The 20,003-nt window shown below is 36.4% G+C and overlaps 1 protein-coding gene and 1 long non-coding RNA gene across 12 annotated transcripts in view; one reads left to right on the forward strand and one right to left on the reverse strand.

Moving 5' to 3' along the window:
* The window catches only part of LOC116446569, a 110,043-nt gene that overhangs the window by 26,559 nt on the left and 63,481 nt on the right, over positions 1 to 20,003 (reverse strand). For 5 of the 6 annotated variants that reach the window (XR_004241272.1, XR_004241270.1, XR_004241269.1 and 2 more), the window contains exon 3: positions 10,900 to 10,996. This is a non-coding gene — a long non-coding RNA (uncharacterized LOC116446569). The remainder of the gene's footprint in view (positions 1 to 10,899; positions 10,997 to 20,003) is intronic. The other variant, XR_004241268.1, reaches the window with a different exon arrangement.
* LOC116446566 (sodium channel protein type 2 subunit alpha-like) overlaps positions 1 to 20,003 on the forward strand; it is a 69,632-nt gene that overhangs the window by 13,671 nt on the left and 35,958 nt on the right. For 4 of the 6 annotated variants that reach the window (XM_032114631.1, XM_032114634.1, XM_032114636.1 and 1 more), the window contains exons 2-10: positions 7,300 to 7,623; positions 9,306 to 9,424; positions 10,723 to 10,812; positions 11,664 to 11,792; positions 12,230 to 12,321; positions 13,384 to 13,620; positions 17,031 to 17,094; positions 18,536 to 18,677; positions 19,506 to 19,712. In XM_032114631.1, coding sequence (XP_031970522.1) covers positions 7,351 to 7,623; positions 9,306 to 9,424; positions 10,723 to 10,812; positions 11,664 to 11,792; positions 12,230 to 12,321; positions 13,384 to 13,620; positions 17,031 to 17,094; positions 18,536 to 18,677; positions 19,506 to 19,712 — 1,353 coding nt within the window. In that variant the 5' untranslated portion in view covers positions 7,300 to 7,350. Of the gene's footprint in view, positions 1 to 7,299; positions 7,624 to 9,305; positions 9,425 to 10,722; positions 10,813 to 11,663; positions 11,793 to 12,229; positions 12,322 to 12,420; positions 12,513 to 13,383; positions 13,621 to 17,030; positions 17,095 to 18,535; positions 18,678 to 19,505; positions 19,713 to 20,003 lie in introns of those variants that run through there. The other 2 variants (XM_032114632.1, XM_032114635.1) reach the window with 2 other exon arrangements.

Here is a 20,003-nt window from a genome sequence, read left to right on the forward strand (position 1 = left end):
TCCTTCATCCTCTCTTTCAGCTAATGCATGCAAGGAAAATAAACACTGCACAAGTACCACTATTATTTGAAAATATATGTAGAGAGTATGGTTTCATAGCTTAATCTCTAAGCAGCTGCAGTATGTTGTTATGTAGTGTCCATTGAGATATTTCTTTTTTCTGTTTATCTTTTAAGCATCAAAACAAGGAGTTAGATACACTCTCGTTTCAATCCGCAGATAGAAGTAATATTTAAAAGTTTTGATGGTTGCCTTTGCTATGAGTTTATACAGCAAAAGTATCCAAACTTATAAAGATGAAGGTCATAATGTAATTAACTTGATATTATCATTTTTGGTATCATAAAAAAAGTGGTTTGGAGCAAAGGTCACCAAGCACGCATTATCAGGGCTTTGTGATGGAAACTATGTAAAGTCTTATTTTGCCATAAATTTGTTAAATGACACATAAATAACAGCAGAAAATTGAAGAAGAAATCTGGAGAAATGAGGAGAAACCTTGCAAGACTGAACACCAGGATTTACAAAAACAAATCTGTCCTACAATGTAACATTAACACAAAAAATGTAAAAATAAGCTTCAGTGATTAGTATCATTTATGTGACTCACAGAAAAGATTCACTGAATTCATGTCACCAGATGAAAAGTCTGAGAGAAGAATTTTTACTGTAAATACATGAAAGTAAGAGGCACTGATTGGCTATTGAAGTGAATAACAGCCTTAGTGTGGGAGCAAATCTGATACAAACTTGTCTTTAGATTTTAAGAGGAGTTAACAGGTTGAGGAAACTTTAAATTAGGCTTGTTATGCAGAGAGTTGGCTACGTGACTGATTTGGATCTAACCAGTTGCAGGGTCTTGATGTTTTGAGCAATTTTTCTCTGGTCTGGAAAAATGTCCAAGTAGTCATGTGAATAACAGAAATATCATACTTGCTAGAATAAAAATATGTGTATATCACATTTCTGGCAATGTATCATGTTTTTCACAGTTCTTCCATGCCTTTGCCAATAGTAAAAACCTCTTACAGTTTTTACTTGCTATGTCCTTGGCTCTGTTCCAAGTTGGCTGCTTGATACATGGGGATTGGATTGCTTGTTTGTGAGGACTGAATTTCCTAGAACTGCACCCGATGAGTGCATTTTCTGACATAAAGGAAAGGCAAACTGATCTGCCTCTGAGCAGTTGTAGATTCTAAAAAATAGGCTTATATTAAAGAAATTTTTTTAAGATCAGCTGTAGCATCCTCCAGTTTTTAAAACATTTTTCACTCCTGCAATATGAATATTTTTTATACCTTCTGTGTATTACTGTAAATTCATAAATTGAAATCAGAGGCTATTGAATTAAAAGACCTAGTTTAGAACACGTTCAGAATTGATACAGGTCATGTAAGGCAAGTTTCATATAAGGAGTAGAATCCCTTAAACTGAACAGAAATTCATTCTGTCTTCCATAAACATTTATTTTGGTTTTTAAAATTATTTTCATGAACAAGCTATACAGAATGAAATTACTTACAGGCAAAATAATGACATGGTAAAATATTTTCTTTAAAAATGAGCTGTCCCACTTAGTGCTGTTGCATTGGCACAATCTTTTGTTGAGAAGTATCAGGGGTGAAATGTAGCATAGGTCTAATCTATTCAGTCTAAGAGCAATAAATAATTCAGAAACCTTTTAGTTCTTATTGATGTTTAGGAGCAGATGCTTTCTAGTTTAAACCATTGTCCTAAGAATTTTCTGGATTTGTATTATAGCGTCCTGCTTGTTTTGCAAACAATCACAGCATTGTGATATTGAGGGAGCAGTAATAAACCCAGCTTATTTTCTGCAGAAACTGAAGCCTGCATCACTGCATAATGACAATATAGCAGTTAATAGTTTGTCTTAATTTATATAGTAGAATTCAATATCCTTGGAAAAAAAATCGTATTCTTTTATATACAAAAATGCACAAAAAAGAGCATAGCAAAGAAAATATCTGTAAATTTGCTTATGACTCATCAGATTTGATCACTCGCCTAAATGAAATTCACTGAACATCTTTACCTGTCATGATAGTAGCTTCCTATTTTTAATGAAGTTTCATACATGTGAAACTAGATGTTTTTTGAGACTCAGTAATTTCATTAGTATGGCTTTTTTAGTACACAAAGCTTTATTCAAGTTACTCAACACTATGAAATGTACCATAGCACAGAGAACATTGGGAATAATACTGTAAAAATTCATCATTATGTTGTAGAATATATAGTAGGAAGAGCAGATATGTTATTTCTACCTCTGAAAAATGTTAAGATAAAAATACTGTGTTTGGGAAACACGTTTTGTTGGTACTGAGGGTTTGTTGCTGACTGGTTTGGGTCTGAGCTTGACCATTATTTTTGCAAATATTAAAATAAATATAAAAACAAATACATATATATATATATGGAAACAATAAAAACCTACATATTCATGCTTTTCTTTATAGCCTGGTGGACTCAAGCTTAAAACCTCAAGCTTAATATAAATGACCCTGATGCTCTTCTTTGTACACATATTAAAAATATTTTCTAAAAGATCATTTAAAAATTATTCTTGCTCACTCAACCATACTCTGTAAGAATATATTTATGTTAACATTAATATCAGGTTGTTAACTGGCTCGTTCCTGCCCCAGGAGTTTCTTCCTAGTGCCGTGCTACTGCAGAGTCTGTGGTATGTAGTAGTTTTCTGTAATCTTTCATTTGTAATTTGAATTTTCTGTCCCGCTTGATGGACAGAGTCTCTATTCAGGCTTACATGCACAACTTAGCCATGAAAGACTAGAAGCCTATTTCTTAACAGTAAGCTGAGAAAATGGGGATTTATGTATTGGGTTTTGTTTTTTACTGATGGTGGATTTTTTAATGTTGGGCTTTCAGAAGGACCTTTGTGAGATTTTTTGGGGGGAAGGGTAACAGTTTCTTCAGGATTCGTGTCATATGTTTTCTGGTTTGATTGCTACTACCTCGTAGTTTGTAATATAAATACCATCAAAATTGCAGGAAAGAGACACATTTAAGTCATTAAACCAATCCATCCTGCTTTATCTTTTTTTTTGTTCAGTTTCCTTCTTGGGTAAACTGATTTGCATGAGATAACGGTATAAACAGCACCACTTTCTTCCACAGTGTTACAACATTTATATATTTGCAGTACTTTAAAAAAGTCATGACAAGGAAACAGTCACTGAACTGTAACTCAAGAAGTGTTTAATAGGTGTGGGTTTTTTTCCAAGCATGGGCAGTGATTAGGCTGCTAGCATAAAACATTCACAGAAGAGATTTGTCGTGTATTGGAAAATGATTTTTTTCTGTTTTGTGTTAACATTGAGAATTGTGCTGCAGTCATTGGCTGTGGTGTCTCTGGAGAGAAATGCTGGAGTTCATCTCAGCCCTAAGGGTACCACTTAAGCCTTGCTGAATGAACCAGCGGAATATGAACATGCAAGCGGAAAGATTGGTTTTCATTCTGATAACAACTGCAATAACTCAGAAAAACTGCCATAAGGCCGTAGTGGCATTTGGTAAAATAAACAGTCGTGAACTTCTAGTTTTACGCATTTTAGACCTCTAAAGAGTAAATTTAGCCTAAATGCATAGACAGACATAACAGTTAGTGACATTTTCAAGTACATGTTTGATAACAAGTAGTTTCTGTGGGCATTGTATTCGTCACCTTCCAAGTCTATATGCCTAACGTTGACTAGAAAACTGTTTTTAAAGTTTTGTAGAGTCTTTATCCAAGTAATGAGAACATACTCTAAAAGACTAACTGAATGTTATGGTATATATTTGCATTCTCCTTGAGTATCTCCCTTTTCTCTGTTTGTTTTTGTTTCGTTTTGTTTGGTTTTGGTTGGTTGGTTTTTGTTTTTGACAGGCTTGTTGATAATCATTGAAGCACAAAGTTGCCTATGTATTTCTTAGACTGCCAAGTGTGCTCCTACTTGTTCATAGGTGTGGTGGACTGGTCAGTGGTGTGTAGTGGTGCTGAAAATCTTATATTTTATTTAGCCTGTAAAGAGCAACATTACTGTGACAGGGCAGCACCGTGTGTAAAGCTCCTGTTTGATTTGGTTATAAGATAGAAGTTGGTCTAATAGCTGTAGATCTTACTTCTTGTCTCTTCAGACTCTAAAAGATTTTGTGCAACCATCTAGCCATTTTAGATAATAACTGAGTGTGTGTAGGCTACTTACAGTGGCATTCACTGTTGTTTGCATCATTCATGAAATACAAATTTTATTACAAGTGCTGTCCTCAGAATCTGTTACAATACATGTACTACTGGTAATATACTATATAGGAATGACTTTTTTTGAGGAAAACGTACTATTTAAGTTAATACTGCTACCACCTTGGTGTAGGAAAAAGGCCCTACTAGTAAGAACGCCCCTTGACTTAAAAAATAATATGTATAGACTTGGCTGCTTGCACTAAGGAAATTCTTGTGAATTTCAGCTTACAAATAAAGAAGCAGATAATACCTCACCCTCCATTTTATAAAAAAAACCAAACCCAAAGTTGTAAGCTAAATAAATGACCTGAAGGTACCAAGTAATACTTGTGTTACTTTAGTTCTTAGGTAAAAATTAAGCTTATGGAAAGAGATCCTGGTGTTCTTCCTTGGAAGACAGATCTCTCTCCCTTTTTGCTGGTGAAGGTTTCTTGGGTATTTAGAGCCACTGGTGTCATTCACCTTCTGAAGGAAAAGTACCTTTTGAGACACAGCTGGTTCTCAGTCCAAGTATGACTGGGCAGATCTTCAGGTTCACTGGTGCTAAGGATTTGAGAAGGATTTGACCCAAAAGGCTAAACAATCAAATCTTGCATTTGAAAACGGTGAATTGCTTTAAGATGGATCAGATGAGATTATGCATTTTTAAATAAATAAGGAAAGACTTGGCATTCTCAGGCTTTCTTTTCCAGAGGAAAAACTTGTCTGTGTTTTTGTAAAGTGCTTAGCAGCTGACATGAAAAATGTGGTATTTGCCAAAGACTTGGAACCTATTGTGGCTCAGCTGAAAAAGCAGGGATTTGAAGTCTGTCCATAACCTCAACTGACAAATTTTAAGGAAGAGATGGCTTGCATGATGGGTTGCGTATCCATGGAAATCTAGTTTCTGCTGTAAAATTTTTTAAAATAGAAAATATCCTCAACTAACATGAAGTTGACCTAAAAGTTGACATGGAAGAGGCAGACATCTGGGATTCACTGTGTCATGGGTTATTTGAATTTGGAGCTCTTACACTTCATGAAAAAGTCTGCCATCAGTATTTTTCCTTCCCAGTGCATCCTCACCACACACACTGGGGTCAGGAGAACTGGCTCACTCTGTGCCTTTTGTGGTGGCAAGAGCCTATAACATTTGCCATCATCTAAATCTGCCTTAAGTTTTTTCCTCTTGACAGTGAGGCCTGTGGTCACTCTGAGCAGTGGCCATGGTGTTTCAGGGCTGGTGGACTGCCAGACAGGCTGCGTGCAGAGAGCCCAGGGCTGCCCTCTGCACAGCTCAGGAAGGATGGCAATGCCTCAGAGAAAACACATTCAGAAAAGAACAAAACGCCACAGGTCAGTGTGAGGAAAGAAGTGTGAGTAACAGCTCTGACTCCAAGGTCAGGGGAACAGGAGTGGGAGGAGGGCTGCAGGTGCTGGAGCAGAAAATCCCTGGAAGCCTGTGGGACGGGCCATATTGAAGCAGGTATTTCCCCGCAGTCCGTAGAGGACAGTACCAGAGTAGATACCCAACCTGCAGCCTCTGGGGAACTCCGTACTGGAGAAAGTGAATATTTCTAGAGGGAGAGGCATGTGCAGAGCCCACATTGGAGCAACCTTATCCTGAAGCTTTACAGCCTGTGTGAGGGACACATGCTGGATCAAGGGAAAAACAGGAGGATGGAGTGGCAAAGAAGAACTGCAATGGTCTGACGCCAGCCCCCATTCCTGCCCTTCCCCATGCTTCTTGGGGAGGGAGGAGGTGTAGAAGTTGAAAGTAAAACAGTAAAGTTGAGCTTGTAAACAAGAGGCAAAGGGAAAATTCTTTTAGGATTTTTATTTTTTACCATCCAATTCTGTTTTAATTGGCAATAATTTTTTTTTTCCCCAAGTGAGTGTGTTTTGCCCATGACAGTAATTTGTAAATGATCTGCTTGTCTTTATTTTAATACCTGGGCTTTTTCACTTCATTCTCCCCTATGCAGTTCCTTTTTTGGAGCGTGAGTGGGAGAGCAGCCAGCCAAGGTCAACTCACCACAAACGTTGTGTTGACAAAGGCTACAACGCTTAATGACTGTCAGCAAGTGGGACTGGATTCCATCTCGCGTCTGTTCAAAAAATTGGTTTTTTCTGAAGATACTGCACCCTTAGGTGTTAACTATACACTCACTGTAGAAAATATAATCTAGAAAGAAATGATCAATTAGTGATTGTTGTAATTTAATGAATTTATTATTTTTAAGTGTTTTGAAAATATCCTTGGTTTCCAGGAGAATACTGTACTTTTGAGTAGGCTGTGCTTTTTATATAAATCTAAAACTCTTAATTCATCATAACTTCCTTAATTATGGAGATTGTACCATCAAAGTTACAATTAAAAATCAGGTAGATACCAATCAGAAAGCCTAAAAGGGGAAGACTAAACTTCAGGCTGGTTGCTTTCTGCCTGTGAATATGGCTTTAAATATAGAAGGTGTTTGTGTAGTACCTAATAGTATAATATAAACGTTAGTTTAGCAATCATAGTATAAGCCACCAGATGGAGTAATGTTGCCATCAGAAATTGAGAGGAATAAAAATAGCATGTTTTTTCTTTCTACTTTTGTCATATAAATGCAAGGTTTTTTAAGGTGCTGTGCCAAAAATGCATAGATCAGTATGTTAGAGGTTGTAACCATTGACTGCACTACTTAGCTGTGCTAACACATTTTTTCATGACAAGGTAACTTAATGTTAGGCTAGGGAAAGTGAGAATGTTTTTCTTTTTTTTGTTGTGAGGTATTGACCTGAGCTAACAACAACTGTAGGAAAATTTGATCTGTTTTCTTCTTTCATTATTTTTTCTTTACATCTTAACTTCTATCTCTTTGCCATGTTGTCACCAGTTGCTAATTTTCTATTAAATATCTGACCGTTAATTGAAATACTTCTTGCCACAGGGCTTTATAAAGAGAAAAGAGGCAGATGCTGACTACGCCAAAAGGTTTTATTTGGGGATTTTGTTGGTGGTGTGATTTTCTGTTTCTTCTTCTTTTTCCTCCATGTCTTCCTAGGATCTTCTTGCACAAGAGCCGAAAAGCATTTAAAATTTGCAGAATGAAAAGATGGCGCAGGCAATGCTGTTACCACCAGGACCTGACAGCTTCTTCTATTTCACCAAAGAATCTCTTGCAGCTATTGAAAAACGTATTGCTGATGAAAAATTTCATTGTGACCAAGATGAGCCTACAGATGATGCTGGTCATGAACAAAATCACACAAAGCCAAATAATGACTTAGAGGCAGGAAAGACACTGCCATTTATTTATGGTGATATTCCTCCAGGAATGGTGTCTGAACCCCTGGAGGACCTGGACCCATATTACATGAATAAAAAAGTAAGTATTTTGTATTAAGAGTGTAATTAGAACACTCCTGTTGAACTATAAAGTGATAAATGGTCTGCTGGGGAGTTGATCAGAAGTGCTGGTTGAAATTATTATGCAGTAGGTGCTATCATGTTAATTATTTTAATTGCACTAAAAAGACAACGGTAACTCTTGCTTAAGTTTTTTTTTTTTAAAGGGCACTTTTCTTTTAATGTCTAATGCTATGGTATTTTAGTTAATGGATTTTGTATTAAATGTTCTGTAATCTCTTCAGATCTGATTGAATGCTGAAGCATTTGAAAACTTCCCGTCTGTGCGGCTACTCTGGGCTTTTTTAAAAAAACTTAATACTTGAGATCTAGTTCATTACGGAAGTCTTTAGACAAAGTGCTCATACAGTCATATGACAGAAAAAACACTGTCAAACATTCCCTAAAATTCTGTATAAATACTTGTTTTACAAAATAATAATAAAAAAAAAGTATAAAGGCTAAACCAATCTACTTCATGTTTCAATATTGGGTCTATGTTATAGGCCCAATATAGACCTAAAGACAAAATCTAAATTGGTATATATTGATTCAGTTTCTTTTATAGATATAATGATAAAAAAAGAAGAAAAGAGCAAGGTGTTTACTTCGGCAAGTACAGATGAAGAAAAAATATTTTTATGTAGGCATGTGAAGTGGAATGATGTCAAGAAAGAAAACAAAACTGGGTTTACATTGAAAAGGCAGTACAAAATAAGCAGCAAGTGGTTATTTTATTGTGTAATCAATAAAATGCTTGTTAAAATAAAAGCAAGGAATGGGTTCTCGAAATTAAGTACTGGATAATCAACAAAATAGTATCTTGCAAATTAGAATTTAACCAAAGAGCTGTATTATCTCTGTAATAAGCACCTAATTAAAGCAGTGTTTTTTCTGATATAGAATGTTGAAGACTAATAATCAGATGTAAATTTTTTAGTTATTTTTGTTTTTATTCTCTTGACTTCACAAACACTATTGACAAATGACCTATTTCTTTTATAGTAAAATGCCATTGGAAAACAGAAGTATTTAGTGTTATAACCTGCTTATTTACGGATATTAGACTTTGGGAGAATAATCATTAAATGTAGATTGAATTAAGATTTCATTAGATGGTATTTTCATGGTGTCTCTTATTCAAAATAAAAAATGGTTACATTGATGGTACTAGTGACAGCTGCACAGGCAATAAAGGCAGTAAAGCCAAGGATTTAAAAAGCCAAGGACGTCTCAACCCCGGAGTTTTAGCATACTGAAATGGTTAAATAATTCCTTGTGAATGCCCAAAAATGGTTAGTTAGGTGCTTTGTTTTGCATTGCCTACTTCGCTCTTAAATGAAAGAGCTGCATTAAATTTAAATGTAAAAAGTCACATTTTAAATTAAATTTTTAATGTAATTACTTAATACTAGAAAATGAAATCTGAAATGCAGATTTTGTTTAAGAGCACAGAGACAAAGAATGCATGGTGTAGCATTTTCATTGCTCATGTGAAAATTTAGAATCTGATGTTTCCTTGTACAATTCTACTGAAAATAAATTTGGCTATTTAGATGTGTGTAAGCAGCCTCTATTATGGCAAGGTTGCTAACATATATCCTTAATTTCCTATTTCCTAACCCCACTACCCCCGTGCCCTTTCTGTCTATTTTTTTAAAGACATTTATAGTACTGGATAAAGGGAAGACAATCCACAGGTTCAGTGCCACACCTGCCTTGTACCTTTTATCTCCTTTCAATATTACTAGAAGACTAGCTATTAAGATTTTGGTTCATTCATATCCTTTTCAAGTGGTCTGTTAAAACTTGTTACTGATTAATATTACTAAGGTTAACACTGGGAATTTTGGTTTAGTGTTTAAACATGTTCCTGTGTTTAATTCTTTCCTCTCAAAATCAATCTGAGCTAAGATTAGTCAACCTGCTGATTAAATGCAGGAGAAGTCAAGTCATTAGTGGAGTTCCCTAAGGTGCAGTATTGAGTCCAGCCCTGTTTAAAATCTTTATGGGTGATCTGGATGAAGGGAGTGAGTGTACCCTTGGTAAGTTTGCAGATAATGCCAAGATGGGTGGAACTGTTGATTTGTTGGGGGGTAGGAAGGCTCTACAGAGGGACCTGGACAGGCTGGATTGCTGGGCCAGACCAATGGCATGAGGTTCAACATGACCAAGTTCTGGGTCCTACACATTGGCCACAACAGCCCCATGCAGTGCTACAGGCTGGGTGCAGAGTGGCTGGAAAGTAGCCCAGTGGGAAAGGACATGGGAGGTTTTGATTGACAGCAGCTGAACACGAGCCAGCGTGTGGCCAGGAAGGGCAAGGCATCCTGGCCTGTATCAGGAATAGTGTGGCCAACATGACCAGGGCAGTGATCATCTGCCTGTACTCGGCAATGATGAGGTCATGCCTCAAGTGCTGTGTCCAGTTCTGGGCTGCTCAGTAGAAGGCATTGAGGTGCTGGAGTGTGTCCAGAGAGGGGCAGCAAAGTTGGTGAAGGGTCTACAGAGTAAGTCCTGTGAGGAGCAGCTGAGGGAGCTGGGGATGTTTAGCCTGGAGAAGAGGAGGCTCGGGGGGACCTTATTGCTCTCTACAACTCCCTGAAAAGAGCGTGTAGCCAGGTGGGAGGCAGGCTCTTCTCCCAGGTAACCAGCGACAGGACAAGAGGAAATGGGCTCAAGCTGCACCAGGGAAAGTTCAAGTTGGACATCAGGAGGAATTTCTTCACAAAAAGTGTTGTCAAGCATTGGAATGGACTGCCCAGGGAAGTGGTGGAGTCAACATCTCTGGAGGTGTTCAAGAAATGACTGGATGTGGCACTTAGTGCCATGGTCTAGTTGACAAGTGAAGAGTCAAAGGTTGGACTTGGTGAACTCAGCAGTCTTTCCAACCTAAGTGGTTCTGTGAGAGGTGTATAACCATCATTCTTGTGTATAACCATACCTGCATTATTTATGACATTGCTAGTGATTTTAAATTGATTTGTATCATATATGTTGTCAATATTCTATGTCCTGGCCTATTTTGTGTTACGCAAATTCAGCTTTAAAAGGAGTGTGTTCCTTAACTACGGTCAACATTGTTCAACAAGGTCATTATGCTCACTATTTTGGCAAACTGTGTATTTATGACATGGAGGAATCTTCCAGAATGGGCAAAGGATGTAGAGTAAGTATATTTTAATTGGCTTATAATTTTTAAAGTTGTTCAAAAATGAAAAGTAAATTAAGAGCTAGACCATGCAGTTTTACTTACTTGTGTAATACCAGTGTTCTCCTTTTTTCTGCTTGGAGTTTGGTCCTAGCTGCAACCCAAAGCAGCAGAGTCCTGCAAGCTCTGGGAAGGAAAGAAGCTGTGACATTGTTAACATTTTTCTCTGAACAAAATGCTGAGAAATACTTTTCCTCAGAATGTTCATACAAGCAATGTTTTCATGCATTCTCCCTCTTGAGCTGTTCTTTGTCATTAAAAAAAGAAAAAGGTAATTCAATCCAAAACTATTGCTTTTCAGTATGGAAGATGCTTTCAGTAGCCCCTCTGAATCACCTTCATTTTGTGCAGCAAAATCTAATTATGGGGCACACCCACTCTAAAGAAAATACCTCTGTTGAGGATTATTGTTTGACATTCTCAAGTCTACCTGGTCAGCCATCAAGTACCTTCAGTAAATACTAGGTTTCACTTACCCATGGACTTTATTTCTGACGTGGCAACCATGCTGAAATGTTATTTGAACAAAAATTTTTTTTTCATGTTATTCATTATTATTACTATTAGTGCTGAAATTAAAAAAGCTTACATGCTAGAAACTGCAAAAATATTTTTCAGACAAAATAAAAAGGTATAATTCTATTATTTTACAAAAGAATGATGGGAAAACAGTCATAGCTTATGTGAGTTTATAACTGCTGTTCAGTTCATGTACTAATCACTGGGCATGAGTTATTTTCTTGTATGCTCATGATGTATCACTGAACAACACAATGATCTTTAACTTTTGTTTGAATGTTTTCTCATAGGTACACTTTCACTGGGATTTACACTTTTGAATTTCTAGTTAAAGTCCTTGCAAGAGGCTTCTGTATAAATGATTTTACTTGCCTTCGTGACCCCTGGAACTGGCTTGATTTTATTGTCATTTCCTTTGCGTAAGTATATAATATTTTTTTAAGTAAAATAACAGAATTTTTTTTGAACCTGTAATAGTTTGTTTGGCTTATGTTAGTTCATTTGAAATTAATTGCAGATGAATTGTGTTTCAAGTTTTTCCACTTAAATATTTTACACTAGTGTAACACATAGCAGAATTAGTGGACTATCCCACAGTACAAAAGATACTACTGAACAATCAATTTAAAATAGTATTTAAAAATAAAATCAGGCCTATAAGTTTCATTTTAAATTTGCAGTTAATGGAAAATCTTAAGGGTAAATTTCTTAGGGAAAACTTAATTGAATCAGGAAAATATCAATGCAAGTCTTAAATTTAAACTTACTTCTTCAAAAAAAATAGTCTGGATTTCAGGTCCAGGTAAGTAGTATACACTCTACCTCAATTCTGAATAACTGTGATTTAATCCTACAGGTATATAACAGAATTTGTAAACCTAGGCAATCTTTCAGCTCTTCGAACTTTCAGAGTATTGAGAGCTTTGAAAACTATTTCTGTAATTCCAGGTAAGAAGTAACTGTGTAAAATAGTAGGCGCTCTACATCACCTCTGTTTAATTTTGTGTGTGCTGTCATTGTGTTTGTGTGTGGAATCCCTCACTACAGATATGTGACAGAGTTTGTGGACCTGGGCAATGTCTCAGCGTTGAGAACATTCAGAGTTCTCCGAGCTTTGAAAACAATATCAGTCATTCCAGGTGAGAGCTAGGTTAAACACTGAGGCTGACTGAAACTACGCAGAAGCCGAACTCATGTTTTTAACAGAAACATCCAGGTTTTTGTCTTCATTGCAATTTAATTTCCTTTTCTAATTCTCTAAAACACTCAGCCTCAGAGTTTAATACACAATTGCATGAAGAACTCATTTACATAGCCTATATATTCCTCCATTTCATTATGTCAAATTTTCTCTCCCATGTTAAGGATCAAAATTAAGTCTATTTATTTTTCTCTAACTAATGTGAATGTTGCATATACATATTTATGAAAGACATTTGGGATTGAAAATTTTAGTGTTTTTTAAAAATTGAATCCCCGACAGAGTAATAAGATAATAGTGAATAGCATGGAGATTGCATGATGTAGTTATTCGCTTATGATGCCTATCTTCACCAAACCCCACCTCCAACAGAAGAGGATGCATTGGAATGCAGACATTAAAATCACTACTGAAATACAATTGTGGTCTCTTATTGTTTGCTGTTATAGAACCAGTATGTTGTGTATTGGAATAGAATACTGGCAAAGGTTTGGAGCAAGAGGCATCAAAAAGAAAATAAAATTAACTATTTTCTTTAGATGTAGTGTACGTGTACAGAGAGCATGAATTGAAAGCTCTTGATTTGAAGAGCAGGTGCTTTGGAATGTATGCCATTCATTCCCGTTCATATTTTGAAATTATTTTGCAGGAATGATGAAACTTATTGGTAGTTTTTCCTTTGGAAAATGCTTTAAGACTGTTTTTTTGAAGCTGTGCATGGTATTTAGTAGTGTGTTGGAGAAGTTTACATTGCATTTTAGCTTAGTTAAATATTTAATATTATAATAGAAATCTGCCTCTGTTTGCAGGCTTGAAAACTATTGTTGGAGCCTTAATTCAGTCTGTGAAGAAGCTCTCGGATGTGATGATCCTGACTGTATTTTGCCTGAGTGTGTTTGCACTGATAGGACTGCAGCTGTTCATGGGCAATTTGAAGAATAAATGCTTGCTCTGGCCATCAAAAAATTCAACAGCTTTTGAAAAATATGTAGCTCCATACTTTAATGGTACAGAATTTGACTGGGCAGCATACATTAACAATGAAAGTAAGAAATACTGTTGTAACTTGCTAAAATTTTTGTATATAAACCCATACACACAAGCACAAGATAACTGTTTTATACTTCAGACTAAGGATAAAAAAACAATTAAATGGATGGCAAAGAATAGGAATTTGTATATATTGCATCCCAAACTCATGCTGGTGTGATTGCTCTTTCAGTTGGCTGCACACAGAAATGTGTTTAGAGGCTTAGGTTTGTTTTAGAATTACAGAATCATGCAGGTTGGACAGGATCTCCACAGTCCACACCAACTGCTGCTCAGCTGCAGGTCCACGTGGAGCAGACTGCTCAATCCCTTGTTCCAGTCAAGTTTTAGTATCTCTAAGGATTGGGATATCACAGCATCCTCTGGGTGGCATCTGCCAGCATTTGACCAGTCTCACAGAAACTCTCTTGAATATCATTTCAGAATTTCCCATGCTCAAACTTTTGATAGTTGCCTCTTATCTTTCCAGTGTACACTCCTGAGATGAGTCCGCCTCCATCTTTATTACAGTCTTTCATGTTATACTTGTAGGTAGAGTGAAGATCTTCACACATCCCTCCCTGCCCCCAGCTCCCTCGTCTTCTCAAGGCTGAACAAAACCAATTATTTTAGGCTTTTCTTGTATCTTTAGGAGATGTATAAAAAACCAGAAGCACTAGATAAATATGAGACACTTTTCTAGTTAAGGTGTGCTTTTATTATTAGGTGGAGGTAACAAACCAGTTGCTTTCACTGATATACAACTCCCCAGGCAGGCAGGGATTCCAGTAGGAAAGGAGATGGTATTAGCTGTAGGATTTGTTGCTTGGGACTGAAAAACACATCCAGATATTTTTCAGCAGGCTTAATGTCTGTAGACTGAAGTGAAAACAAGCAGGCTGGTTCAGAAACATGCAGATGCTTATGTTTTGTATTTCTGTCCTTTTAAGTGATAGCATCAGTAACGTTATAATACACAATGAACTTTGAGATATAGTATAACTTCTAATTACCAAAAATTAGTTTTCATGTGTGGGTTTGTACTAGAAGTAGATTTACAGGGTATTGCTTAGTACTTAATTGTAAAAGTAGTGTATTTAAGTAAAAATAAATTTGTAGGCTAATGGATGCTAGCTTTCATCCTCAGTGACTCTCACAACAAGTAAAGGAAAATACAATTGTTATAGGCTGAGTTTTGATGAGCCAGATTTTCTCCCATTTTTAACATTGGACATTAAAGTTTTCTGCTGTTTTCTGCATTTTCAGATTATCTTTCTATGGTTCTGAATTGTTGAAATTCTGTGGCTGTGTTTATGTTTTCTGTGAAATCTGTCACTTTAGCTAGTTTATTTACCTAAGAAGGGATGTGAAAATGGAATGGTGATAGTGCTTTGTGGGCAGTTTTGGCTGATAGCTAATGTGCTGCAGAACATTTGCGAATTCTCACTTCAGATGCAGATTATACAGTATATAGGTTCTCTATCTCCAGTTTGAATAGGTGGCAATCTAAAAGAAATAAAATTTTCCAGAATGTCAGTTGCTTTCTATGCTACATGTTTTGTCTTTGCTTGGAGTCTACAGAGTGCTGATGCAGGCAAGAAGGCTGTTTGGTCTGGTTGTGTTTGTATTCTTCCTTTCTCATCTAACTATTAATTATTTGTATACAGTGTCAGCTGCATTATAAGTATTGGTTTTAAATGGTAGGATTTTGGCATCACTATATTTAAGTGTTCAGTTTGTCATCCTCCTATGTTCAAATATTATTCATCCTCCTATATTCATATATTATGGGCTATTTCTGACTATTTAAATGCAGTAGATTTTTTGCCTTATGAAAACCAAAATCTTTGTCAGCTTGCAAGGTACATCAAGACCATCAGCTGAGGATGGCAGCAGATTGATTTAGTGGAGAAAAGAGTGTTTTTCCAGATTTCTCTCTTTTCCAGATCTCGGTGCCTGGCTATCCTCATGGTGTAAAGTTTCTCCTCGTATCTAGTCAGAACCTCTCTTGTTTGTAATTTTGCCCATTGTCTGTCATTCTCCTGCCATGCACCATTGAGAAGAACCTGTCTCTGTCCCCTTGATAGCTTCCTTGCAGTTACTGGATGCTTTCTACCAGCTCCCCCCAGAGCCTTCCCGTTGCCGCGCTGAACATGCGCAGGTTCCTTGTTCTCTCCTCACATGATGAATGCTCCAGCCTCGCATGAATGAAATGACCTTGGTGACCTTGTGCTCCATTTTATTAATGTCTGCTCGCACTGTGGTGCCAAACCTGGACATAATACTCTGGGTAAAGTCTAGTGAGTGCAGAGCTGAGGGAGATAGTCACTTCCCTCATTCTGAGAGCTGGCCTTCTGTTCCTGCAGGCCTGGAGGCTGTTGCCCTTCTTGGGTGTCAGGGCACACTGCTAACTCAGCCTCACCTGCCTCTCTGTCCACCAGTGCATTTTCTGCAGAGCTGCTTCTCAGCCAGTCAGTTCCCAGCCTGTATCACTGCAAGGGGCTCTTCCTTCCCAGACACATAGCTGCATTTGTCTTTTCTGAATTTTATATGTTGCCTGTCAGCCTGTTCCTCCAGCTTGCCTAGGTCCCTCTGAATGGGGTCTACCTTCACTCTTAAAAACTTCTTCCCAGATTTATTATCATCTTTCTAACTGTATTATTTTTCTTTTTTTTGTTTTATTTTAAGGACAGCACAATTGTTAATAATTAATAGCAATATATATTTCTCTTTTGCTGAAGGCTACCACCTTATAATTAAACGAATAATTCCGTAAAGTTGTTTATAGTACAGCAGCTGTTGAACATTGTAATTGGAACACCCATTTTCTTTTTAAATGCTGCCTTCGTATTCTCAGTCACAGGATGTGCTAGTTAATGTTGCTCTGACTTTAAAACTGCCAGGAAGTCATTACAAATAGTTCCATTTTAAAGGAGATAGGCTTTGTCTGATTACAATCTACTTACTGGATAACAGGAGTTTTAAGTTTTGTGTTTTCTTTCTCTTATCTATTGAACATCAGATTTTGGAAGGATATTCAGTGTGCAGTGACTCAAGAAAAGACTATGCAATTTATGTTCGAATCATTGTTCTAGGATTTAATTTTTGCAATGTGTTTTTATTTTGTTGCCCAGAGAGGTTGTGGGGGCCTCATCCCTGGAAGTGTTCAAGGCCAGGTTGCATGGAGCCCCAATCTATTAAGTGGCATCCCTGTCCAGGCATGGGTTTTTGGAACCAGATGATCTTTGAGGTCACTTCCAATCCAAGCCATTCTAATGATTGTGCCAGTATTTGAACTCACTTTTGGGAAAACGTGAATGGGAGGTTATGAACATTCAAAACATGATGACTTGAACATAGGTTCATTGTCACGAAAAACCCAAACTCTTTTCATGTGTAAACATGTTACTTCCTATTTTTTCTTTAGGTCATTTCTATCGCCTGGAAGGAGCAAAGGATTTTCTGCTTTGTGGCAATAGCTCAGATGCAGGGTAAGGTATACTGAAAATTACATACTATCTGTCTAAAAACATGTAAAAAAAGTCAATCTAAACTTAAAAAAGCGAATTTATTTACCTGGTCAAGAATATTTATTTTTCTTTCATGTCTTCCCACATTTGCTCTCCAGACTAAGGTGTTGATTCTTAGCTGGGGGCCTGAGCCCTTTTGGTGCCAGAGATGACCCCATGCTGGGCCTGTGACCTGCCTGGGCTATCTCTTGCATATGCACCAACCATCTGTGGTGGAGAGGAGGTAGACACATTCTGCCATGCTAATGTCATAGTCAGTAGTAATACGGTCATGGTTCTTAGTAGCTGGACACTTGAATGAGTAAAAATGTTAAATGACAAAATACTTTGCTGGAAATTTGTTTTAAAAACTCATATGTAACTAGAAAATTCCACTTAGCAGGTGGACCTTGTGTTATCAATGACTTAAGAACATTCTTTATCATGGTTCCCTGCCATTTCTCAACTCTAAAATAGGCATGGAGCACTGGGACTTATGACCAGATTTAGGGAAGACATCTTCATGCTTTTTCTGTCTGGCAGCTGCATGCATGCATCTTGCTCTCTTTCTGTGACAATTTTTTGTAACAAAATCACATAGTTCTTAATGAATTACCAGTCCGTCCCTTGGTTTTGGTTGATTATGGCTTTAAAACACCCATACTCAAACTATTTTTGTAAACATTTAACTTATATATGTAACTATGAGATAATTTTGTGTGTGTGTGTAAATGCACATCAAGTAGACATACACATATGAAAAGAAATCTTCATACGGTTTTTTAGAGGTTTTGGAGACAAGAGCCTCTTCTGTCTTTCAATCATAATTGAAACAGTGTGCTTATACTTGATATCAAAATTGTGTCATCTACTCTCAAAACCAATATTTCAGGAACAATTTCAGGAGATAAAACTATCCCTATGCTGATTATTTGCTCTTGATGAATTGGTAGAATTCGTTAATTAGACTCACAGATGTGAAGAAGCCAAGAAATCTGGTGTGCAAACCTTACTAACAAACAAAGTTCAGCATAAAATGTGTGTGCTGGCTGTCTTTTTCTTGCATGGAAGTTTCTACCTATTGAAATCTCTGTGTTAAATACATACATTATTTTCATTGAAGAGGTCTCTGCAGAATTAATATCAAACTGTTGATAATAAACTTTATTTTGTTTATAATTGTGAAAGGGCATAGAAGGAAATATTGTCATTACTTGTTTGCTCTCTCTGGATTTTTCTTTAAAGAACACTCTTTTAATTTCCTCACTACTTTTTGAATTGTTTTAAGCCATAAATGGCAGCACCTTCCACAGATGAAACTTCATAAGAATCTCAAGAAACAATAATATTAAAAAAAAAAGTGTTATATGAAATTTGTATATGGATTGTTTTGCCTCTTTTTCTTTTTTTTTTTCCATCCTAGTAAATGTCCAGAAGAGTTTATCTGTGTGAAAGCTGGTAGAAACCCCAACTATGGATACACTAGCTTTGACACATTCAGCTGGGCTTTCTTGTCACTGTTTCGACTGATGACACAGGACTATTGGGAAAATCTTTATCAGTTGGTGAGTATATTAAAAAATGGTGGTTAGTGTTCTTACTGGCCTCAAATCAATCATGGAAAGGCCATTCTTATTTATATTACATACCACTGCTATTGTTAGCAATTGAAATTTGTCAAAGGAAGCAAATTTGGTTGCAAAACTAAGCAGACACGGACACTTAGTACAGAACCTCACATGATTTCTGAAGAAGCACATGAGGGTTTTTTTGGTCCTTAATTTAATTTTTACCATGTATGTTTCATTTTGTGCCTCAAATTATTTTCAAAAATGTCAATATTGAGTTTAAATTGTAAAAATACTTCATGACAGCAAAACCTGAACCTTAATTTCAGTACTTTTAATATATATTTTTTTTAACTAAGAATGCACGACTCGATAGAAATTAACTTTCTTACCGTAGCTTTTCAATGTGTGCGAATGTGTTAATTGTAATAAATACTATCTTCTAATTATCTAATCAATTGTGCCATTTTTAGTTCTTTTGGTTATTTCAAAGGGAAATCATGCTAATACATGGTAAGCATTCTAAGGCTCCAACCTGTGATATGTGACTTACATTAATAACTCTGATCCCACATACTTTTCAAGATTATTAGGCATTGAAAGAGGTTTTTCTCAGAGCAGCATGATCCTTAGACATGTTTTTCACATACAAGAATTCTCCCTTTATTTTGATTAGTTTGTAATTCAGAAAACTCTTACGATTTTACTACTGAAGGAAAACAAACTCACTATTAGTTTTGCACTTTTCAAAGTCATTAATGCTTATGAACTGCAGAACTGATGAATTTCTTCATCAGATGAATGATTTCTCTTCTCCCCCTATAGACTCTAAGAGCTGTTGGCAAATCATACATGATATTTTTTGTTGTGGTGATTTTTCTGGGTTCCTTCTATTTGATCAACTTGATTTTGGCTGTGGTTGCCATGGCCTATGAAGAACAAAATCAAGCAACTATTGTTGAAGCAGAGCAGAGGGAGGCAGACTTTAAGCTGAAGCTTGAACAACTGCGGAAACAGCAAGAGGAAGCTCAGGTATTTTCTAACAAGAGTCTGGGCTGTAGTGTGTTCCTTTGCATGCTATTTGTTTAGTAATCTAAGTACTTTGTTTAGTTTAAGTACTTTAGACTGCTTTTTCTATGGCTCTAGATTGCTTTTGAAATATATAATATCTAAAGTGTGAATGAATTTCTGAACTGAGAACAAAGAGTAGTGTCCAAATCAGAATAATAGTTTAAAATAAATATCTCTTATCTTGGGGTAGTATCTAGTAAACTGTCGTGATGATTTTTCAAATTCTCATCTTTGAAATAATTTCAATACTTT

The sequence above is a fragment of the Corvus moneduloides genome, chromosome 7 (assembly GCF_009650955.1).
Source record: "Corvus moneduloides isolate bCorMon1 chromosome 7, bCorMon1.pri, whole genome shotgun sequence".
NCBI lineage: Eukaryota > Metazoa > Chordata > Aves > Passeriformes > Corvidae > Corvus > Corvus moneduloides.